Below are 26,347 nucleotides of genomic sequence, written 5' to 3'. Positions count from 1 at the left end.
CAGGGATATAGCTTTTAACAATTTAAATTAGAGGTCATTACAAGTGCTACTTCATTTATAAATGTCATTTAATTTAAAATGTAATTTATTGCAACTAAACCGAGAATCTGGCGGTGCCCTATGTTAACGAATTGTAGCCACTAACAACAAACTTTTAGCTGTCCATACCTATGATTTCAGTATTCAGCATGTCCAAAAAAGAACAACTATAGTCAAGTACTATACAAAAGTAGATGTAAAAATGTTGAAGTATATTAATAAAAAATGTGTATGGAATAGTATATATTCTGATTAACAATATGTATATTATAACAAAAGAACATATTCACCTACCATGTGTAGATATGAATGTTAGAAATAAAAACACATGCATACTTTTATGTCAATATTAACAATAAAAAAACTTAAAAGACAAATACACTACACACATTTGGTACGGAAATCAGTAGGATATTTATTAACATTTGTTAATAGTATAAAGCAAAATATACTTAAGTAGTACATAATTAACGTGACACAATCACATTTAAAGATAACAAATAGGAATATTTCAATCGAAACACATTTTTCAGGTAATAATAAAAAAGTTATCGACAATTAAATCTCAATTTTGCTTGAAATATATGTTCTTGTTCATAGTAAATAAAGGTTTACTTCTTAAGCAGGAATTGCTCATTTTCACTATTTGTTTTCCTTCAGAAATTTGCAAATGAATAAAATACACACATTTAATGTAACGTTCCTCATGCTACGGATATTTTGATCTTCGTTGTGCTTAAGGTGGAACGCGACTATGATTTTTTTTTCGAGTTACTGTCTGAAAATTGGTATACGAATAGAAGAGCATATGCCCAGTTAGGGACTGTTTTTACTTTTTCAATATTCGGAACTGTTTTGAATCTACGAGTTTTCAAAATATACCACTGACGTCAATTTTGAGACGTCTGTCATATTTTTTCGTTCCAGCTACAATAACCGATATTTTCATCAATTCTTCGTTTACAGCTATGAAATTTAAACCTCAAGTGCGTCTTGTGAAAACGTTTATGCTCATATATTTTTCTTTCTCTTGTTGAACGTCATTGTTTCTAAATTTGTATATAACGTCATTTTTCGCGGGAAAAAACGGCGTCGTGTTTCGCTGAAAAAAGTGCGCCTTTCTTTAATTCTTGAAAAAACTGCTCGTTTAATTTTTGATTTTTTTAAATACATGTATTCAATGTTTTATTACAAATCGCATGATATCAAGAAAAGGGTACCTCACCGACTTCATTTTTGCGCAGTATCAAATAATCTAACCACTATACCTGTTTCTTTTTCAATACGTAGTGTATTTAAACGTTTAGCATGACGTTAATCGAATTGCTTTTGTTTATTAAATGGAAAAATTAGAAATCTTAGAGTGTCTGATCAATTTTTTGTTAGGGATATTTGTTATTGTTGTTGTACTAAATATCTAATTCCACACAAGACGGGCGCTGAATAACCAGCTTTATGAATCTATGACTTAAATCTGGCGGCTATTTTAATGAGAGGCTTTCTTAATTATTAAGCAATCTCATTTGCCGAATTATAATATTTTGATAAAACACATCAATAATCGTTCCAGTCACTATGCTATGAGCTGTGACTATGCTGATTAGTGCTTTGTTTTTTTTATATAATTATACATCTACAGTAATAACACAACAATAAACGGTTCTACTACTTTATTAGTTACCAATTTCTTTAATAAGTATCAGTAGAGATCTGCAGTTATAAGGCTCTAAACTAAGCAAAAGCATAGTAAATCCAGTGTGTGACACTCATTTCATACACAAAATATAACTAACAAGCCAAAAAATTATAATCGACCGAAATCTGCATTGTAATAAGCACAAACGGATCCCGGCAGTAGAGGGGGTGCAGCCCCCCCCCCCCCTTCCCCCCTTAAAATCATCCAAGTTTTCTTCTGTATGTCACTATCGGAGAAAAATGTAATAGTATACAGATCTATAAAATACGCGACTATAGAGTTCAGTGTCTTGAATCTAAGTTTGATGTAGTCAATCGGTTATCGTTGAATAAAAACATATACAATTAATAAATTCCACTTATATTGGTAACCATATTATTGACTAAGTTTGGTAGTGAATATAACCCTTGAACCTTTTTAACAAGGGTCATTTGTTACGCAACGGTTTGGGGAGGGGTGGGGGATGGTCAGTTCTTGACGTTAAAAAAATGACGGTCATTCTTTGAACAAAAAGAAAATTACTCATGAGGTCATTATATAACGGGGTCAATCGGCGTTAATTTAAAACACACTAAAATTTTAAAGTGAAACTCTTATTCAAATCAATATTACACATGTATAACAAACATTTATTTTGACTGATAAACCCTTACTTCTTACGTAATAATAAACTCATACAAAATATTATTCACTGATAACAAGATTGTAACTTTTTATTTAATAGTAGAAAAAGCAAAAATGATTCATTTTTTATTTGGTGAATGCTAAAGGATTTACTATGGTCTCTTATTTCTTTCAAATTAAACTCTGTATTATTCATAAGAACCATTGTTTTCGATATGTATTTATTCTTATAGTATAAGTTGTGGTAAATCGTATTTGTGTTTAATACTTGTGTTTGCACGGATTGTAAATGATTGAATTGTTTCTATTATCTCATCTTATTAAGGGTTGTTATTGTTCACACAAATGCACTTACATGAACGCCCGTATACGCCCACATACTCGTACATGCACGCACGTCCATACACACGAACTCGTGCACACACACACACACGCACACACACACTATGATAAAATATATGTTCCAAATGGCTCAAATGATGATCTTAAAGTTTATGTTTTAGTGCAGTAAAATGTTTAATTTTGTTAATCAATGCATTGTTTGTTTTAATCCATAACGAGTTATTTTGTTTTCCTGACTTTACCACGCAATCAAAGCTTCTCGTGCGTTCAAGCAAATTCATGAGACAACTTTCGGCGATGCATTCAATGCCCATGATACAGAAGCCAACATAGCTACCTTATCCCGCACTCAATGTCCCTGCCGTGCGTATTGTACACGCGTGCGTGCGGGCGTGCGTGTGTACATACATGTCTGCGTGTGAGAGCGTACATGTGTGTGAGAGCGTGTGTGTGCGTGTGTGTGCGCGTGCGTGTGTGTGCGTGTGTATGGGCGTGCGTATGATCGTCTGTGTGTGTGTGTGTGCGTGCGTGCGTGCGTGCGTGTGTGTGCGGGAGCGCGATCGCGTGCACATTTATGCATGTGTGTGCAGGCGTGCTTGAGTGTGGTATGGTGGGGGGGGGGTGCGTTTTTACGCGTGCGTACGTGTACGTTTTGTGCGTGAGTTTTTATGTAAGCTATAACAACCCTTAACAAAATGAGCTTATGGTAACTATTTAAAGATGCACACTTACTCTCCCATCTCAACTCAACTCAATATCTTATTTTTTCCCATGGTAAGACATAATCATAATATATCCAAACATTGATAGACATAGAACACAAAAAATAGTATATACAATAATATAGTACAGTTTAACATTATAGCATATTGTTGTCAAAATATTTATATAGGTAGGATATAGCTATATATATATATATATATATATATATATATAATAAGTATAAATAAAAAGCTTACATTCTACATGCAAATAAAATAAGTCTATTTGACTTCCATGATAGTAAGGTCGTGTGTGATCTGACGCTTGGATGCAGAAATCTTGACGAAAACAGAGGTTCTTATGAGAAATACCGAGTTGATTTGAAAGAAATGAGCATAAAACATGTTATTTTACATTATGAGACAGTTAATATTTTAGCATTCACCCATAATTTAATGTTTTTGTGCATTTTGTTATTAAACACGCGGTTAAAATCTTGTACCCAGTAATTAATATTTTCCATAAATGCATAATTGAGTAAGAAGTTAAAGTTTTATTAGACAAAATTGATCTTGTTATACATGTTTATGCATTGATTTTGGATAAGCATGTCACTTTAACTATAATAGTTCATTTATAATCAGTGCTTTAATGATTTAATAATGTTAAACTATTCGGAATTTAACAGAAGAAAACAATGAATTATCAATTTAACTAAAATTAAAAACAACTGTTAAATGTTATTGATCAGTGGTTTATTCAAAACTAAGCTTTTATTAGCGTTAATAATAGTTCGATTTACGTCATGCTAAACGTTTTATAACAATACGTAATGAAAAAGAAACAGGTATAGGGGTTAGATTATTTGATACTGCGCAAAAACGAAGTCGGTGAGGTACCCTTTTTTGATATCAGGCGATTTGTAATAAAACAATGAAAACATGTATTTAAAAAAATCAAAAATTAAACGAGCAGTTTTTCCAAGAATTTAAGAAAGGCGCACTTTTTTCAGCGAAACACGACGCCATTTTTCCCGCGAAAAATGACGTTAAAGACGAATTTTAAATAAATAACGTAAATCAAGAGAACGAAAAATATATGTGCGTGAACGTTTTCACAAGACGCACTTGAGGTTTAAATTTCATAGCTGTAAACGAAGAATTAGTGAAACGATCGGTTATTGTAGCTGGAACGCAAAAATATGACAGACGTCTCGAAATTGACGTCAGTGGTATATTTTGAGGAGTCATAGTTTCAAAACTGTTCCGAATATTGAAAATGTAAAAACAGTCCTTAATTGGGCATATGCCCTTCTATTCGTATACCAATTTTCAGTAACTCGAAAAAAAATTCATAGTCGCGTTCCACCTTAAACACATTCTAACAATTTTCAACAATGTAATGGACAATATTCTAACTTCATTATCAGCATGAAACAAGATATTTATCATGATATATGCCCATTTGTTTGATAGAAAAGATGTATGCATTTAATATCAGTCGAGAAACAGTTAGTCCGTAAGATCGGTCCAGGCCATAACGTCTGGATTCTAAGTCTCAAAGTCAAATTCACACTTACAATTATGTTAAAAATTTGAAATTATACTTAAGGCAATTATGTCTTGCAGAAAATGTTTTCATTTTTTTACAACAATGTATTTGTAACATATAAAGCCTGTTGTACCATTATTTCTCTTCTTATAGAAGATTTAATGTACTTTTCAATGATGATATACACTTTTGAGGGATAAGGGGATGAGGGGATGAGTAATGAATTCAGTTCATATACATATATTATCCGCTATAACTCAAACGAATGTTGCCATAAACGAAATTTGTATTCCACAGGTGAAAATATTGGTTTTAAAACGAACTCTATTCAGTCCGCTAAACATGATTAACATTTATTTCAACCAATAAATAAAACAAATCAAACACAGTGGTAATCCGATGAGAAAAATGCACATGCACTAAGTAGTACACATATACAATGTGTTAATAACAATAACAGAACTGGCCAGTGACCAGCATTATAAACATTATCCTGTTTGAACCTTAAGTAAACATATACAGAATAATAGCGACTTTAGCACTACTTTCCTTGTGCCACACCTTTGCTTAAGATTGGTCCATTTTTATATAGGAAAACAGGAGGCCAAACAACGTAATCCAGCCGTTTGCCTGTCTTAGTATATGCCTTATACATTTCGGCCTTAAACGGTGAGTCATCTTCGATCTCTTCAAACTCAATATAAATCGGCGGATCATGTAAACGCGCTAGCCAACATATTTTTGCACATTCCTCTACGTAGGAGACGATCCCTGTCTCTCTTGGGAGCTCCATTTCTTCAAACACAGCCTGAGAAATAGCCTTTACGACAAAGAAAATTAGTATATTAGTTAAATGTTTTAACATCATATTAAACAATTTAAAACTTACACTTAATATCAGTGACCATCTTTATTGTATACTATTAGCATGTTCCTAAATGGAATACGAAACAAGCAGACGTTGATGTTATTTAATTCTAATTTTCCCTAGATAATATGTCATTATAGTTAAATGGACGACGGCCGTGTTGACAATCTTGCATAATTCAAACAACATCAAAGCATAGCATTGTTATTACCTTGACAACTTGATCTTCCAGTTGTGCGTGCACGATTCTTCGGATTTCAGATATGGTCTGTTTATGGCTGTTGGTCAGTGTATCGAAATCAAACTTCAGGTGTATTACGTTTTCTTTATGTTCATCCTTCAAAAACATTAATACATGTAATAAATAAAGTACATTGAACAAATTTCAAACTTGACGTATTTCTTTATGTTATAGACAGTTGATTCAGTAACAATCGAATAGAGGTAATTGGATATTTCAACGTATGTAAATATAAGGTATATGAATCGTTATGACCGGCTGTACTGATAGTATTTCTGTTCCTTTTTAAGTCCAGTAATGAGAAAAAACATATAGCATTTCTCGCTTCCCCTTGACTGATATATAACCACTGTTTCAGTCATTATATTTTTAAAAAAGAAATACCTGTTTTGTCTGTTTTTCTTCTTTGGGCTCTACATCATGTTGAGATATATCGCCATTGCATTCATTTCCTTCCGTCTTGACATTGAAGTCTGATTTTAACTGGAGAACAACAATATGTCAACAGTATTGCAACGAAACCTTAATTTGTTTTGTTGAAATACTTACACATAGCTTGAAATAAATTAAATTATAATCCATGAACTCCTCATTAATAATCGCAGCAAAACAAGCTATTATCAAAGATGTCATGTCAGCGCATGTAAGCCATTTTTCGTCTGATATGTATATATGTGTAAAGCTAAGTGACGTACTATAAATATAGTATGCATAACCTTTATTGCTGAGTGGAAGAAAACATATGTAACCAAGTACTTTTTAAGCTGTACAGTTTTTAAACGATACCTTTCGCGCATATATATATGCGATAATGTTCATGTAAAAGTTTTAATTAAATTACATTAAATAAAAGTTAAAAAAATGTCGAATGACATTTTATAAATTTAGAAACGAATAAACGTGATGTTGATAAACATAATGACAACTGCACTACAAATGATTGTTTGACATATTGCTACATATACAGCATACATTCAATGGTGAATGGCGACTGGATAAGAATTGCTCAAATAAGAGAGCGGACGTGAACATGTGTCATCGCGCTCGACGGCTCCGTTCAATATGATCCCTAAACATCTGTCATGCAACATGTCAGGGGGACTATCATACTATCACTGATTAATTAAAATTACATCATAGTTATCATCGTTTTTAAACAACTTCATCATTATATTACCTCACTTGGTTCATTGTCTGTTTTGACATCTGGATTATACTCATTATTTTCATCTGAAAGTTCACCTTCTATTTCCTTCTCAGCTTCGATTTTTCCAGTCTGGAAGATACATCAAACAAGCCATTTATAATACATCAATACGTAATTTTGTCACTTCATACAACAACATGTGCCCAGTTGAACCTTGTCAAGTCAATTTATATGTTCCATTTTAAGAATTTGCCATAGTATTTGTATGTGATCGGCAATCCTTAAAACATAAATCATTTACAATTACATTTTACATTTTATGGCACTCGTAACACTTAAACGATTTAAAGGGCAACACCAGTCAAAATGTGTCTGAATGTTATTTTTGATATTTGATAAATCTGTTAGAACTGTGTAAGATTTCGTATATATACAAAATGACCAACTGTTTTGATGTACTTTTCACTGTGAAAATTTTTCTATGATTCATACCAATTTTGAAAAATGGAACTAATAATTGACAGTCACGACACGTATTGCCCATAAACATGGTATGTTAATGTAAACAATGATGTATCGTATCAAATGACCTGTTTAAAGGAACCTGGGTCCATGTTTTCTTCTGTTTTGCCCCCTTTTCCATCTTCTTCTTCTGCTCCTTCCTCTCCATTTTCTTCCCTTTTCCGCTCTCCAGTTAAAAGTCTTGTACACTCAGATCCCGTCATTGATTCAGGGCTTATACATTTCTAATTATATAGAATATAAGATACACTTTTGAGTCATTTTATATTTTAAATACCAAACATATAACCGTCATTAACGTGCAAAATTATACATATAAATGTCGATTAAAACATGCGTACTTACCACATCAATATCGTTGTTAAATTTTATCATTGTCCATCCGCCTCCTATATCCTGAAACATCACAATACATATCAAACATGATATTGAACATCATATTTAGATTTCCAATTGTTTATTTTAAAGACGTATTTTTTTTTACAAACCTCAGTTTCTTTATTGTGCCACAGATATGTGTAGCGTATACCAATATTCCAAGTCATCTCTTCTTTTGATTCTTCTTTCAAAGGTAAAGTGGTATCCTTTTCCGATAATGAACATGCATCGTGTTCAGCTTGTTTTGTTCGTTCGGGTGTAAGTACTTTGATTTCACTGGTAACAATCAGATTTGTAAGGCTTTCTTTCACAGCAGCGTCATAATTCCAACAAACATCAAGGCAATGCCCGTCGAGTTTCTGTATAATGTAAACGTATTTTGAGAACATTCTATGTTATTTAGCTACCGTACGACTTCTACGTTTTCTTCTTTTTATACCTTTACTGTTGTTGCTACTGCTGCTGAAACTGAAGTTGCTGTTGCTGCTGCTAAAATAAAATTGTTGAAAAGTCACAAATAGTTAAATTTAATGTAAAATGATGTTAAATCGAATACTTTGAATGAAAAAGAAACATGATCGCTAAAAACAACCAAATATCATATACATAATGTTGCTTTATATAGGCAAGAAAGGTTTAGTTTCCTACAAATGGGCTAAAATGTCAGCAACATTGACACGACGTTAAAACGTGAAGTCCAAAGTTTTCGATGAAATCATTAATATAGTCATTTAAACAGCACTCGTTCTATAAAACATTAAGCATTTGCCTAATTGTGAAAATACACGAAGGATAAATAAAACATTTACCATGAGTAAATTTCACATTTGTCGACAAGGTCAGTCTTAAAACTCTGCTATTACTAATACGGCTGCTGCTACTGCAGCTACTTATAAATATAATAATCTACTACTACCAATACGTTGGATTATAGTACCCGTAATTATAACAATATGTCTACTTGTTATACTACTGATAATAATAACATGATTTAATACCTTTAAAATATCATACAATCGTTTAATTTTTTCCTCATCATCCTGTAAATCTATTTGTTCAAATGCATCCGTCCACTGGTTGTCATAAAGCTCGCTGAACTTCTCTGCAAGCCTGGTTTGCCGATTTGGGTCACCTAAATTTGCTATGTTCGGGTTTTGATAAGCAATGTTTGCTCCGGCTATTTTGCTTAACCTGTAATATGGATGTGTCAACATATATAATGTTCATTTCAATACCTGACTGTTTTAAAAGACATATAAAACTAAAATAACAGGTTTTTATATAAAGATTTTTCGTAGGTACGTATCATTTTGCTTACTATTGATTAACTAAATACTCACCTAAGAGTCAAGCTACGTATTTGTTCCTTCGATTCATTGAGATATTTTTGTTGAACATGGTAATCAGCAATCTTTCTGGAAAGGTCTTTTTCAAGTTTTGACTTCGATGCCTCCATTTCTTTTAGATTTTCAACAAGAATGTGTTTGGACTGAACCAATTCATTGTATGACGTTTGAAAGGAAGCTAGTTTTTCATTTAACTGTTTTTCTTTCTGCTGGAGATCTTTTTCTCTTGATTTTGTTTCATTCAGGGTTTTCTTTAGTTTTTTTGTGCTGAAATTTGGAAGTGTGTTTATGAAAACAGAGCGCAGAGTTTGGAATAATGTTTCAGTTCGTTCACGTCGCTAAGATGAAGGCGACATAATATGTATATTCTTTAATTCTTCTTTCTGACTTTCTGATCTATTGCCAAACGTTAGAAGGAATGTCGGACATATCAACTCCTTTCCCGACACCTCAGACGAAATAAAAACGTACGTTTCAATTGTTTTATTCAAAATCTGATCAGAACACAAGGGGTAGAAATGTTTATGCTGATGTGGAGTTGAAATTACTCAATATATGGGGTTGAAATGACTTAAGTTTAATATGGGTTGAAATGACTAAGATTTAATAGGGGTTAACATGACTTAGCTTTATGAGGGGTTAAAGTGATGATATGTTAGTGGTTACATGCTTTTTATTGACAAACGGAGAGGGATTGAAATAATTAAGGGTTACATGCCGTATACCATTTAGAGACATTCATATATCCCAAAAACTTAAGTTATTTACCAAGTTAATCCATGCCATAATATTGTTTAAATATCAGTCAACATATTTTTGTAAAATGGAAATAATCAAGCATTTTGAAGTACGAATAATAAAAAAAAAACAATTTTGACATCTTACAATACAAAACATTCATCAGATAAATTTTACATGACTTGTATGACAATTAAAGAATTAAAGAAAGATGTACGAATATTTTGTCATTTTATGGCAACATTTGCCATAATGTTATTTTTGATGTCTGGTGATTTCGTATGTGTGTGGTATCATTTGAATGGATATTTCATGCTGAATTCCGTAATTAGTTATCAAATCTAATTGGGGTTACACCCATGACAAACACAAATGTTTCAAAAATGCTTACGGTACAAAAGTGTATTTAAGGATGTTGTCTGCTTTTGTTTGGGTAAAAACTAATAAGGATTGATCTGTGCATATGCAAACTTTTATGAATCGTTGTTTTTGTTAAGTTCAACACCTCACATGACTCTATTTCTGCTCATACAAATTAAGACTTAGTTCAGTAATATAAAAATAGAAACACATCTAAATTATTTAAATGACAAAGAGATCTAATTTTACTGGTACGAACAAAATTTGTATATGAATGAATTGAAGTCTTGATAAATCGGATTCAGATGTGTTAACTTTAATATTCAATAGTTCACGTTTCACATTGAGGTAAGCCTCATTAAATAGTCTGCAACTAGTACACACACATAGTCAAATGTAGGTATGAAATCAAGAGATATTCGGTAAGATTTCAATAGTGTATTTTTTTGAAAAAAACTCCCGTTTTGCAGTATATGAAAAGGTAGCGTAAACGACGTCTGTTGACTATTTCTTGAAAATAAAGTCTTACCTTTCTTTTTCCTTTCCAATCGTCTGGTCTCGCTCTCTTACCTCTTCTTTCAACTTGTTTATGCTGGAAAATAATCGAATTAAAATTGTAACATATAAAAGCAACATTTTATCAGCACTCGTAATATAGAGCCTAACTAATTTGTTACAAATTAGCTGTTATAGTTTTATTTTCGATTCCAATAAATAATTCTTCTGCACAAACCTTTCGGTCAGAGATTTCTTCTTCCTATCACTCACTCGAGCGGCTTCTTCCATTTGACGTATTCTAAAAATTACATTCATAATATTAGTCATAATTGATATGCAAAAGATTAAGTCGTGATGTCTGACGACCATTGTTTCTTAACAGTTCAGATACGCGTTGTCACCATTTAATCGAAGTATATGCTTATTAAAGACACACACGTGCATCCCGTTACTTTTGATCATCTTTATATTAAACAAATCATGATAAAACCATTATGTCAAGATTTCTAATATCACATGTAATATGCCTTTTTATTTGCCTATCCAACATTGGAAAATAAACAAATCTTTAATGCGATTTACTTATAGCTTCATATCCGGGCTTTCAAGTCCGGAAATGTAGAGTAAACGTTAGTCTGGGTTATAACATCACCAACAAATGGGCCAAATCATAATCTGATTCATAAGAGGCATTTAATAGAAATAGTGCTTCATTAAGTTTTGTATATAAGTTTTAAGATGGTGATACATTGTACACGAAATGCTTTCTATAGGACTATCGCCATCTTTCCAGTTAAAACTGAATATTTTGATATATAACATCCTCATATAAATATCATAGCGAATATAAATATAATAACGAGCAACTGTAACAATGATGTAGAATTTATTTTTAAGGTTTATCGAATTGAGAAATAACAATTAAAGTTAATGTTTTCTGAGTCTCCCTTCGATTGAAATGCTCAATATAGTACCGTGTCTACATCAATAAATTGTGTAAACACACGATAAAATCAATAACATTTATAAACTACAACAGAATATATAGAACCTCAAAAGCCTATTAATTGTAATGCGTACCTTCAATAAATATCCCACACAAGATTAAAACAAAATCATAAAGGAACTATACCTTTCATGAAAGTTAAAAATCGTGTGTGTCTTGTCTTCGATATCGCTCTTATGCCTGTAAAAGAAAAATATAACAGGCTTAGACATCACAGCCTTTGTCCACAATTTAGAGGGCTCAGTTTAAGACGCGGCTTGAAGTGTCAATGTCAGCCAAGCGTTTAAAAGTTGGAACAAGTCATCAAATGTAGTGATAAAGCAAAACTATTAAACGTCTCCCATTGTTGTAAAGCACCTTTAAGTCATTTTAATTTACACAACTCATTCCTGGGTACATCTAATAAAATATTATGATTTACGTATTATTGACATCGAATCGATTTGAAATAAGATGCTTTCTTACCTTTCCATTTCTTCCTCAGCTGCTGCAGATTTCCTGAAATGTAAGTAAACATTAATGTCATTTGGTTGTGCTAATTATAATTATATATGTATTCTGTCTTGTGACTTTGACTAGCGAGTTTTATATTACAATGTGCCTATTGAATGTGAATACTCATGGACAGATAGGCACTACGTGTAAAAAAGGCTTACAAAACAAAATTTATACAGAAGCGTTCCTATTTCGGTCACGGGCATACCTAATTGGAGAGCGGCTTTTACAAACTAAGACGTAATAATCATCAAGGATGATGCATATATCAGCTTTTAAAGCCGCATTCTCACAGATTGAAAGTTTGGACTTAAACAATCTTGGAATGAGCCAAAGTTTGTGTAAATTTCTGAAATCCAGAGATATAAAAGTGTTGACAAAATAAAGTTGAACTTCGCAGGTTTTTATATTCATTTATATCATTTTATTTATGTTCAATTCATTATTTAATTGATGTTTTATGGCGTAAAGCGTTACAAACGTTTAAAGGAAAATGAGATTGTCGGTAGCTTCCTAAAACGATGAGACACATCCAGTTGTGAGTTATCTTATATTACTGTATTTAGAACATTGATGCCAAAATCGGCTTATCCTGAGACTGAAAATGTTAAACTGTCAATTTTTGAGAGGGCAGTTTTAACAATCTTGAATGGTAGACACTATGGGAACCGTATGCATTTTTTTATTTTTTATTTTTTACGAGATATAGCTCATGAATTGATACATGTGTTGTACAATAATATTAAAGCAACAATCAGTACATCGACTGACTGCGATAGTTCGCACGATTGAAAATCGAAATGTATTTTGTAAACAATTCTTACATGACTGCGCCGACCTTATCTTCTACAACTAATTTCAATTCCTGTTTGTTTTTCTCCTTTTCTTTGATCAGTTCTTGGTTGGTTTCATATAAACTGAAATGGTGTACGAAACAACATGACTAATTGTGTATATTTGTGTAATGGTTATGTAAAGCAATTTAGATTTTTTTTTTAAATTGACCAGTTTTAAACTCACATCCATTTCGTTTAACAAAAGGTTTAATGGTTAATGTTTTTTGACTGTTTACAACACAAATCCACTTGCCAAGAGCATTTCGCGACACGAAAGATGTGTAAACTGTGAATCGTTAACACTTCTATATCCAAATTACAAAGACAAACGTAAGGCGGATTCAATCATATATAACTAATATTGAAAAAACACATCTATTATAAACTTCATGTGGATGTTTTTATAGAGCAATGGTTATATGTATATATATATTTAACCAGGTAATACGGGTCAAGAATCTTTAAATTTTACCTCCTCGAAGTAAACTTAATTCTAACAGCATACCTCAACCCTGTATCATTATTTGCACAATTTAATTTTAATAAAACCTCAATTTACCTTTGTTCTAGCTCTCTGTTTTTGTGTTCTAGCTGCTCGATTTTTGTTGTGAGCAGGACATTTGTTCTGAAATCAATATACAATGAAAATACAGTAACAGTACTGTAAACCCATTTAGAACAGGCCATGTTTGTTGCTCATCGTCCTAAACCTAACTGTCATTTTACGACTAAGACTCGTTTTGTTCAAGATATTTATTTTAATCCATTTGCTATTTACTTGAGAACCTATAATTTATACGACATAACATTACACATGATCCCAATGAGTCATATTGTTTACGTGTGTTCGTATATAGTTCCAGCTTAACAGGAATACCTACAATGCGGTTCGGGAGACAGACCCAACATTTAAGAGTAAGGGCAAGTGGATTGAGACAGTACGTTCTCGTATTTCTATTGTGTGTGCAGTGTATTAGGGCAATCTATAATAACGAGTATCAGATATGTTAATGCATACTGTCATCAGTTTCATATCCCTTAAAACATTTATAGAGTGTACAGAGCTATGTAATTATGTAAAACGTATGCAAGTATGATTAAATACTAGAATGATTCAATCCACAAAAAGAAGTAATTTGATAAGATTAAGAAGCAATAATGCAAAGGGTATACATATTGATAACTTCATTTATCAATTAACCATAAAAGGCTAGGCATTTCATGCATCAAGCTGAATGGGATCCTTCTGAAACACTACAAACATTCGAGTATTGAGGACAGCAGTATCGGTTTTACTGCAACTGTCCACACAGTGAACATCCCATCCCACACTGGCATTAAAAGCGGCTTGTGTCCTTTGTGTTAATAAATAACCTTTTTTATGATGTCAGAAAATGACCATTGACACGACAACATAAGACTTACGTATTTTTATAATTAGTTTATACGTGTGTTTTTGTTAGAATAAAGGGCATTATTCAAATGCTACACACACACAATACCTGTCTTTCTCTTCATCTGTAGTCACTGATTTTGATACACTGTCGTCTTTTTTCTTTTCCGACCTAAAAATAAAAATAAATTTGTCCTAATTACCTGATCTTGTTAATGTTATAATGTATTTTGCATATACTTTCACGCTTAAACATAATATACAGAACATATATATGCTTTGTATTTTAAACACAGAAGGTCGCTACAAGGCAGTATGCCAAACATGTATTAAAATTATATGTCGAGGGCTGTTTAGTCTATATTTGTTTTTTTGACGTGTTATGTATCTCCTTTAATGTATGTTAGGCCTTAACCATTTGCCTTTAAACTGGGAATTATATTTTAGCTGCTAAACTGGTACCTGTAAACGTCAAAAGAAAGACCGGCTAATGTTTATCTGAAACGTATACCCCTACCCTTTTAGCCTGAAATTTATATTGGATATCTGTCGGACATGTTTACCAGGGCGATTCGGTGGTATGCTTTCCTGCTATACTTATCAATATAGGGTCGCTTATATGCGTTTTCTACTAAATCTGTGAAAAACAACAACAAATAAAAAAGAGATGTTTGTCAATCATTTGTCAACCATTGAGCGCCATTTTCTCAAGAATATTTGGACAATTAAATTTACAATGCATAGACCGAAATGGGACCTAATCTGGCATTGACATCGGATCTCTTTCAGGCAGTTTTAGGATTTTGGCCGTTCAAAGTTTGAGTATAGTAGGTACATATGTTAATCATGTTCAGATACGTAATATGAATGACCAATATGTGTGGTGACCTTAACCTTTGACTCTATGACTTAAGAATCCATAAGGTTCAATAGGGGTCATCTACTTGTCAGGCCCTACCAACAAGTCAAGTTTGGGTGCAGGTATTGTTGAGTTATCACTCAGACGAATATTTCGAATTCAAGGTAACAATGACCTTGACCTTTAACACGATGACCCCTTAAATCAACAGTCGTCATTATCTGGTAAAGCCCAGCCACTGTGTAATGTTTAATGACCATAGGTCCAGGCATTGTTGACTTATTACTCGGAGAAGCTTTATCAACTCTTTTGCGTAAAAAGTTACTGTGATCTTGACATTTGACTCTATGACCCTAAAGTCAATATGGGTCGTCTCCTGTTCAGGTTCAACCAACAAGTATAGTTGAGTGCCATGGGTGCAGGCACTGTTGAGTTATCACACGGAAAACGTTTTCAAATTCAAGGCCACTATGACTTTAACATTTAAAACGATTACACCTATCATCTATAGGGGTCATATACTGTTCATAGCCTTAATGTAAAATCTAATGACCATATGTCCAGGCCTTGTTCAATTATTACTCAGAAAGTATTGACAATCCTATCGCGTTGAAAGTCACTTTGACATTGACGTTTAGCCCGATGACCTCTACAATCAATGGGGTTCATATTTCGGTCAGGCCCAACCTTCATATTAAGTTTTGTGACGACAGGCCAAGTAAGGGTTGAATTAACACTCTGACTAGCTTTGTTCTAACGACAGCCGGACCGACCGACCAACTGTCATGAGCAAAGCAATATACCACGTCTTCTCCGAATGAGGTATAAAAATAAATGTTAAAAGGAAGAAAGGCTGATATTGTTATCGAAAAGTATTCTCCACCCCATTAGGCCATATATGGTATTTTGGACTTTTATTTTATTTTATTTTGAAAAGTATGTGCAGACCCGGGCCGCTTATGCCTTGGTTGAAATACGCCAGTGTCCCTTAACTTACACAAAAAAGCGATGCGACATTGTAGGATGAGCAATAACCGCACTTTTGCTATTAGTTTAGAATGCTGCAACGACGCAAAATTCAATATATGGGTTTAAGTAATAGTTTTTATATATCACGATTGAAATATATATGTTCGTTTTCTTTTCTTTTAATGATTTTGTTAGGAATCTTGAGCTAGTAATCGTCTATCAATAACCTTTGTAAAAACAATTCAAGTGTCACTTCGCAAGCCGATGCAAAACTGCCACTTGATCCATCGGAAACATACAAGAGGTATTTACCTTTAGACGAGTTGGGAGAAATAGCAATTTAATGCGCCGTTTAGGAAGGAGTGAAGGTACTCTTATTTTACAATGTTAAATGTATCTCATATCAGTTTCGAGATATAAAGTTAAACAATATATAATCACTTACCTTTCTTCCGATTCGTCGTTGGACGCAGCTGTTTGGCCAACGTGGTTTTTAGGTTTATCCATCTTCCTTGAAATTTAAAGTTTTACTTTAAAGATCGATCACCATTTAAAAGTGTATATTTCAAACGCACAACAGTATAGTAGAACCGGAAGTAAGTGCGCGTAATGTTAAGTAGATTCAATTATTTGTGAATCTATGATAATCGAGTTTTATTCACTTTTTTGTGGCGCGTCACGCTTCCCTGGCAATGACGTAGGCACTTTGGTAAAATTGTCCGACCCTTAAGTATGTAAGTTTTGCGTGCAGAAAACAAAATATTCAAAATATCGAGTTAACCAAAATAATATAACAAACGAGTTAAGGTTTGGCCTTCTAAGATTGCAAAATATGTCATTTACGTCCGATTTCAGTTTGGCCCTTTTTTACATATCAGAATGCAAATGCCCTTTAAATGAAACTATATCGTATAGGGTCACAAGGCTCTAAACGCATCTACATCTAAATAATCGTTCACTTAAAACGTATGTGAAACTTGTCCGATGTTCATCGGATGATTTTATGTTATTTTCTTATGTTTTCTTTTGTATAATAGCTTTACCGAACTTACTGAACTTGTGCTTTTTAATTGCAATATGTCACTGTCCAAAAGATATTGATAATATTTAAACGAAAACATGATCTTACTTCATCGGTAAAGGCTGAGTATTGTCTGCATCGGGATCAGTATCACCTACGTTCTTATCGCTGCAATAATGAGACACATGTTCATTACATCTGATATTTGCAAAGATAACGAAAATATTATCGTATTCAATATCAGAGCAGAGCAGACAATTTTATTTTTAAATGCATCGTATGCTCAAGATAATTATGACTGTTACACAGAAATGATTGTATCGTGCATTTGATGATAAAATAGCTAAAATTAAGATTAATCATCTACATTCACACATCATCTGTAAGAATACATATACACACTATCTTTGTTCAACATAAATGTTTGCATCTTGGTCGAATGTTTATTTTTGCCACTAATCACGTTCTATTTATTATGTAGATACATGTTAAGGATTATGCCCTCATCTTCTAAGTTAATACAATAAAGTTACACTCTCACAAATTTACCATTTTTACAACTTTTTTTTTTATTTTTTGCCTTGGAGCGAGCCAATTATGCGGAAATTCATTTAAACTAGTCATATAAGACTGCTGACAAAATACTAGATTGCAGATGTTTATGTTTAAGTTCAAGTATTGATGTTTTATGCATTTCTCTTAAACCGTTAGTAACGGAAATATGAAAATCTGCGATCTGATCTTTTATCAGCAGTCTTTTATCACTGGTTTGCAGATATTTCCGCAAACATTTGCTCATTCCAAGACAAAAAATAAAAAGGTTGTAAAAACGGTAAATCTGTGAGAGTGCAGCTTTAAGCTTACCCTGAGTCATTGTTGAACGGCTGCCCTTTTCTTGACATGTAGAGTATTCTACAAAGTAAACATGTATGACCAGGAAGTAAATTGCAAAATCCGTTTATGTTATTTACAGCATAACGTAGTTTTGATTTTGCACGCAAGTGTTTAGATATTGATATATTTGATGAATTCGTGGTATATTACTTACACGTCGGAGTATAATTAGACATGTTTTATATTATATAATCTTTCTTAAATACATTAAATGATATTGTCTTTTGGTTTAGGTCATTTAATTAAAGTACTCGAATTGCCTACCTGCAAATCAATCCAATTTATAATTCATGTAACTCAATATTCACACATCTGCCTAAATTTGTTGTTTATCACTTTCGATACAGATTTATTAAAAACAGCGCGTATGTAAGACCATATTGAACCAGATGTTTAATCTACTTCAGGAAGTGAATAAACGGGCTGATAACTAATACATTACCACTAAAACCGCTTGAGAAAATGTTTCAGTTATATACTTCCTGGTTTATGCTGTATAAGGTTTATTTAATTATAGTTCTTTCAGTGGTAAATTTATACAAACTTGCATATAAAAGTTTACAATACTTCTCATGACAAGGTAGTATATATTAAACTAATCAAAGTACTGAAAGTGTTGTAGGACGGTACGGGTGGTTATGTTAAAAGGAGTCATCATGTAGTATTGCAACAAGAGTTTGTAGAAATGCTACAACAACGCTATGTTTACATTTGAGGGAAGAGTTTAATACAGTGCTTGAATAAAGCATACAAAAGCGACATAATATTGTATTCCTCCATTGAATTAAGTATAATACAGACTGATTTACAACAAAGGATAACACATTGCAATAACTAAAAATGTAATGCATCAAGAGTAATGGTTCTTGTGAACTGCACTTAATTCTAATGAGATATATCAGTATATGAAGTTTGAAGGCTTTTCAAGAAATGCTCCAGACAAAATAAATGTATTAAATTAACAAAAGGACAATAACATAAATACTGCCCGAGGGTTATGGTTCCTGTGTACCGAACTGTAAATAAAGTTTGAATACTGTACCTTGAAGACTTTTTAAGTCACACTCCAGACAAAAAAAGACTGCTTAAACACGTACAGAATAAATGGAAATGTATATCATTTTAATGTTGTAAAATGAATAAATGATGTTCGATATAAAGGAGTCAAACACTTAATAAATACTGCACTTAATTTGATTATGACGAAAGAACTGAATGTGGAATTGCGTGAAATGATCCCAGTTATGAAGTGAACGTGGGGGCCGTGGAGTGTATGTCAACGTCTGCCTGCTTTTTTCTTAGTCAAGTTCTTTTAATGAAGTTACGTTGAAAATAAAATATAATGACACTCAGTTAGCGGTAATGCAAACAATGGCGACTTGAAAATGTATTATGCATTTTTAAGGCATATTGATTGCACTTATAAGAATAACGTTCACACAAACGAAGGAGTAAAATATTCAAACTTAAACGTAATATCACAATATAAATCAAAAGCAACATATTGACCAGTGAAATAAAATGAATAAAAGTACATGTTTCTACAGACATTGATGTGGCATGATTTAAAATTAATTAAAATGATTTTAAATGCTTTAACATGTTAACAAACTACTAGTTGAAATGAATAAGTAGTCAAAAGAATTCAGAAACCTAGTTTGGGGTTTTAGCTTTTTAGCTTAAAATAATATGGTAGGGTGCGGCTCCCTGTCCTATTATGAAAGCACACTTTTGCCCTTATGGAGACCTGAATGTGAACCACCCTGCCTTCAAAGAGTTAATTGCTTGAGACAATAAAATATATTTTGTTTTTATTTATAGTTGAAATATGGTATATGGAAATATTTGGAAACTCAAAATGCTTTAATGATTCATTGCCCTATATAATGTGCCATTTTGTCCCTCAGAACCCTGTCTCATTTTTATCACACTGTCCTTTTTAACACCTGGCTAAAACCCTTCATAGTAAGTGTATGTGACATGTGTAATTAGCACAAGGTTAACATGTTCATCTCAGATATTTTTTTTCCGGAATTGTGTTACAAGTACTTTTTAATTGGTGTCAGTCAGAGCCTGACAAATTTGTCACTTTTGATACCTTGCGTTTAGTTTTTATTCCTACACATCCAACTGCTGTCAGTAACGAGGAAGCAGGAGTAACAGTAACCATGGTAGCTAGTTATTGTATATTGCATGTGTTATCAGCACGAGGTTTACATTCACATCAGAGCTTTATGCAAGATTTGTGTTACAAGTACTTAAAGAATTGTTGTCAGTTAGAGTCTGACAATATTTGTCATCACGTTGGATGCCATTCGTTTAATATGGATTCGTACACTGTACACTTACGCATTAAAATTCCTAAAAGCCGTTAACAAACCTCTGGACGTAAACAAATGATCTTTAACGTGCCAATGAAAATGAACCATTGCCACTATTAAAGTGATATTCTGTGTTATCAGTCCGCTCGTTTATTGCTGACCACATCGGCATAATCGTATATTGACTGTGTATTTATAATTCATAGACGAACTATACAGAGGTAATTGTTTTTTATATACTACGTTGTGATGCGTCTAATCCGAGAACTCCATACAACACTCATTTGGTCCAAATTTCCAGATGGCAGACTCCGGTAACAACATGGTCCTCGTACCAGAGGTACAACATATTCGACGAAAATTGTACACGTTCTTCCTATGCCAATGGTTTTATTGAAATAAGTATATATTTTGTTAAAAGCCATTTTCAATTAAATGGTCGGCAGAATAAGTTCAGACACATTAAGTTAAATCATCTGAGGTTCCATCAGCTATTACATACTGACCACTATTTTCTTTATTCCAATTTGTAAAACTGACGCGTGCATACTTTATTTCGTGCTAACCTCCTGAGGTCAGCATGCAAGTAGCAAAGTCTTCTATGTTTGCATTATAAGAAGAGATGGTTGGATTTTCAATATCAATTTATCGGAGAGACAGACAGACAGACTTATTTAATGAATAATTTGTGTATCATGATGACTCACAGTCGGTCCATGAGTTAAATAAAATGATTACATTTATATAAAATCATAAGTTTGATTATCCTATCAGCAATATTGATTAGAATAACTAAGGACTAGAAGTTAAACAACATATTATTCGAGAGTACGCTGTGACATTTCTTTGATAAATCTTATTCGACAAAACGTCGCTGACTATAGTAAACTTCTAGCACGAGGCGACGATTAATCGATTTTCGCCAATAATCGGCCCACTACTTATAAAAAGTTGTCTTTTTTGTAAGATTCCATATCCGAAATGTGATGGCACATCAGTGACAAACATAAGGCGGCTAACATTAAGGGCGGAGTGATATATTGTTACCAACATGAGAAAAAATACCTACTGAACGGGAGCCTTTTCTGCATCACCTAGAAATTTTAAAACAAAAACTCTCAAAACATAGGAAATGAAATGTTGGTTTTATTCACAGACTAAATGTTTTACTCTTAGCAGCTTTGATTCATGGTGGAAACTACAGTCGAAAGTGCATCGAATTCCCCACTCTGGTCGACAAACGTAATGATTGGCATACGGTTACCTTGTATACTTTAAGGGATAAAAATAATTAGTGCAAGAAGGTACAGAGGTAAATAACCAGGTATAGCAAGAAATAAAAAAATGGACAATAATTAAAATATATCATTTGCGTTTTCAATTCTTTAACGTAAAATCCTCGCTAAACCGGGATTCTTTACAAATGTCATACTCGTCTGTAAAAATCAAGTGTTTCCCTTATTACAGGAACACATCAGTAAACCGCTGGTAAAAATGCAGTGGTTGTTAGTGGCAAATCAAACATTTTTAGCAGACAAAGCTGCTTTCGAAAGAAGGCTGAAAGTCTGCTAGAGTATTAAAAGGTTGGCTGCTATTGAAATAGACAAAGTCGAGTGGTTATGCATGGTTTAGAAAAAAGAACAAACAAAGGCGTAAGTAGCAAAAAAGACGGTCCTTTGCATAACCAAGTGTCCTAGAGTTATAGTCATATATTATACATAAGATCGCGAAGTGATATATGTTGGCGTTGCGCCTTAAACTGCTAATTTGGATATTAAGACACTATGCTTATTATTCTTTTGTACCTGACAACAACTCAAAGATATGATTTTATATTAACCTTTGAACCAACTTTGACTTTTGTGCTAGCTTTGTTGAGTTGAAAAGTTGAAGTGAGTCGAATAAAATTTTTAGATTATTATTCTACAGATTCGTAACATTAACACGAAGGTAACTTTTTGATTGTTTAAAAACATTAAAGGCTATTTAACACAAAAATATCGATCCCGGCTGGTGCGCACGTACTTGGTATTCACGAGCACGTAATCATATATTTAATAGTTGTTACTCACCGGTTATGCACGATTGTCCCATGTAGGTAGCCGTTTTTATCTTTTACTCGATATAATAGTAAAAATGCCTGAAACTTATGTTTCCGTATGAAAACATGCCAAAATGATAAATTCTGCCATATTGAACAATTAGTTATTCACATATACAAACAGCCATTACTTTTGAATTTAAAAAAATATATAAATTGAACGATAAGGCTTCTTATATCATACACTCGTAACCTTCACCATCGGACGTTAGCAGATTATCTAATAAGATAGATATGGCCAACATACAAAAACGAAAGAACGTGAAAGGCTAAATACATATTCGCAACAGTGGCAAGGATATTAAACAATATAACATGTGTACGCGTTAGCGAAGGGGGCATTATACGATTTAGTCGTTATAAATTATTTAAAGGCAGATGAAAATTAACTTACAATTGTCAGTGCAGAGTGGGGTAAAGTTGCAATAAATTACAATGTTTTTTGTAATAATCGCAGTTCAATTTATATGCGAAACTGTGATATATAAGACATTGGACCAATTACCCCAATAATCAAAGCATGGTTATATCATCTCAGACTAATGGCTACTTACCACCTTAAAATGACGTGAACCTGAAAGATTTGCGATTCAAAAACAAGCTGAAGATGCTTAACCTACTTGATTTCTTTTACAGGTTCACAGCGTAATTTGTGCTTTTATAACGGATTGAACCAATTTATCAAACGCGTAGAGGTTATGATCAATTTACGTTTATTTTCTTATTAGAATGTTATTTATTAAAGTTGTTAGCATAAACATTAACACTTAAATTCTAATCAAACAAGCACATGGTATATAAGATACATTTAGAAATGTTCAAAAGATGTTATTCAAACATTCGTCAGAAACTCTCAAATTTTATTCAATAAACACCATGTGTATCATTTAACGTCATATATAAACAGAACATTCGAAAACATACGGCATGTTGCAATATGGATGGAACTAGATTTTATAACAAATAATAGTATAAAGTGATTGTTAATACCGTCAGACAGAAATACTGATGTGACACCACCTTTATCTATGACATTTTGTACGACCAACCAAGCTACAGTTTACAATTGTTCAGTACCGCATCAACCATCAATTTCGACTTACTCCTGCAGTTAACACATATCACATACCTCATCATCCAACATCTCCATCCCCCCCCTGCAGTAAACACATATTCCATTCCATATCAGCCAACATCCTCGTTTCCCTCCTGCAGTTATCACATATTCCATACCACATCATGCAACATCTCCATTTCCCTCCTGCAGTTAACACATTTTCCATTACTTATCAACCATTACTTCCATCCCCCTCCTTCAGTTAATACATATTCCATACCACATCATCCATCACCTCCGTCCCCCGCCTTCAGTTAATGCATATTCAAGACCACATCATCCAACACCTACGTCTCCCTCCTGCAGTAAACACATGTTTCATACCACATCAGCCAACACCTACGTCTCCAGTCTACCCATATTCCATGCAAACGAAGCCATCAGTGAGTATGGATAAGTGATGTCAATAAACCATGACGATTTAAAAGCGTTACCACCCAGTGGTTCAGCTTTAATAAATACGATGTTTAATATAAGCATTACCATCCAGTTTGTCTTCCCATCAATGACTACCGTCAATGACAACTGTCACTAACAAGCCTCAGTGAATACAGTGTGTAAATATAAACATAACATCCCAATGTGTCATCCCGGCAGTGACTAGCATCAGTGACTACTGTTAGTAACCAGCGTTTAATGTTTAATATAAAGGTAAATTCCAGTTGTTTCATACCATCGTTGACTACCGTCCGTAAACTACTGTCGGTAAACAGCGTCAGTGAATAAAGTGTTTGTTATCAATGTTACTACCTAACATTTCATACCGACAGTGACTACCGATAATGTCAACTGTCAGTAACAACCCCGAAGTTATTACCAAATCATTAAGTGTTCAATTTAAACACCGAATGTATTATACGGTATGTATCTACCACCATTTTTAAGAAAGGGCATTATATGACCATTATTAATCGCATGGTTGCATACGGACATATGCATGGGTATCATAAAAACGAACTTCCCCGAGCCTATCAAAACCAAGGACGTTAACCGGTCCGTGTCCTCGATCATTTTCCATATTTCATAATGTATATCTACAATAGAGCAACAAAGCATGAAGGTCGCATAATTCAACATGATTACTGTGGCGACAATTTTGACATAAAACATAGTTACAATTTTGAATAAGTTACTATACTGTAAATAACGGTATGTCTGTAAAAACCTTAAAACCTTTTACAAGAACTGATGGTAAAACACTAGTGTTATTACTGTTTAAATACATAAACCATCTCGCGAACTTTCGAGGTCGATACGTTAGTGGGTATTGCTGTATTAAGCCAATTCAGAGCCAAATACTCCCCAGGAAAATTATCTTTAATTATAGTAAGTGTCCAATGTTCTTTTGACTAGACGTTTACCCATTGAATGCAAACAATGACCATATTTGTCTTCCCAAGTTAAATGAATCCAGACGTGGTTCAAATCTATGACATTCAGCGTCACATTATCAATTTGTTATGATTGCCATGCTCATCCATGGTCAACAGGGATATACTATTTAACAATTTAAATTACAATATATATGCAAAATGCTACAAAAACATGCTCAGTAGCATAAACTCGGTTTAGTGGCAATGGGCAAACGCCAAAGACATAAAACACAAAATCACAAACAAGAAACATAGAACAGCACAAAAACTCTACAAACAGCACAGTGCATAAATACTATATCGTATATATATATAAATAGTTGGTATGTTTATCAAGAATTGTTAGGTACAGCCTTGGAACGGTCAGTAAAATGTAAATTTACTGGGGGTTTAAACCAGTTTATGTGCACAAAACTCACTCTTATCCCAACAATTCTTAATAAAGATTAAACGCAAAGGTAAATCTTATCAAAGTATGCATTAACTTGAGAAAACATATCAATAAAACAAATAATATTAAAAAACGAAAAGGTAAACCTCAAGTACTTCAATGATTAGAAATCCCAACTCTATCTGCAGACGGAGGGAAACAATTCAGAGCACCTAATGCAAATACTTTTCAAAGATACGATGCAGTCATCGTTAGAAACCAAAAACATCACACACAGTCTGCCTTATAAAATAAAAGGTTTAAAACTGTGTGATCATAGAGTTTCATAATAAAAAGCACCATTGTACTAAAACTGGGAACAAATAAAGAAAAAAAACATTATTAAAAATAAAAGCGACGTATATAAGTCAAAAGCGACTTATATAAAATACAAGTCAATAATAGTGTTACTTCATTCATAATGCCATTCAATTGACAATTTAACCTATTGCAACTAAACCGAGAATCCTGCGGTGCCCT

General features: G+C 33.1%; 1 protein-coding gene across 1 annotated transcript in view; it reads right to left on the bottom strand.

Moving 5' to 3' along the window:
- Positions 1 to 5,291: 5,291 nt before the first annotated feature.
- LOC128229407 (uncharacterized) overlaps positions 5,292 to 26,347 on the bottom strand; it is a 35,123-nt gene continuing 14,067 nt past the window's right edge. The window contains exons 2-12 of the mRNA XM_052941319.1: positions 11,288 to 11,350; positions 11,084 to 11,146; positions 9,451 to 9,723; positions 9,109 to 9,301; positions 8,221 to 8,469; positions 8,078 to 8,128; positions 7,801 to 7,956; positions 7,241 to 7,339; positions 6,448 to 6,546; positions 6,034 to 6,159; positions 5,292 to 5,774 (exon numbers count right to left, since the gene is read on the bottom strand). Of these exons, the coding sequence (XP_052797279.1) occupies positions 5,496 to 5,774; positions 6,034 to 6,159; positions 6,448 to 6,546; positions 7,241 to 7,339; positions 7,801 to 7,956; positions 8,078 to 8,128; positions 8,221 to 8,469; positions 9,109 to 9,301; positions 9,451 to 9,723; positions 11,084 to 11,146; positions 11,288 to 11,340 (1,641 nt within the window). The 5' untranslated portion in view covers positions 11,341 to 11,350 and the 3' untranslated portion in view covers positions 5,292 to 5,495. The remainder of the gene's footprint in view (positions 5,775 to 6,033; positions 6,160 to 6,447; positions 6,547 to 7,240; positions 7,340 to 7,800; positions 7,957 to 8,077; positions 8,129 to 8,220; positions 8,470 to 9,108; positions 9,302 to 9,450; positions 9,724 to 11,083; positions 11,147 to 11,287; positions 11,351 to 26,347) is intronic.

This window comes from Mya arenaria, chromosome 3, assembly GCF_026914265.1.
Source record: "Mya arenaria isolate MELC-2E11 chromosome 3, ASM2691426v1".
NCBI classification, from domain to species: Eukaryota; Metazoa; Mollusca; class Bivalvia; order Myida; family Myidae; genus Mya; species Mya arenaria.
This window is presented reverse-complemented; position numbering and strand designations above follow the sequence as displayed.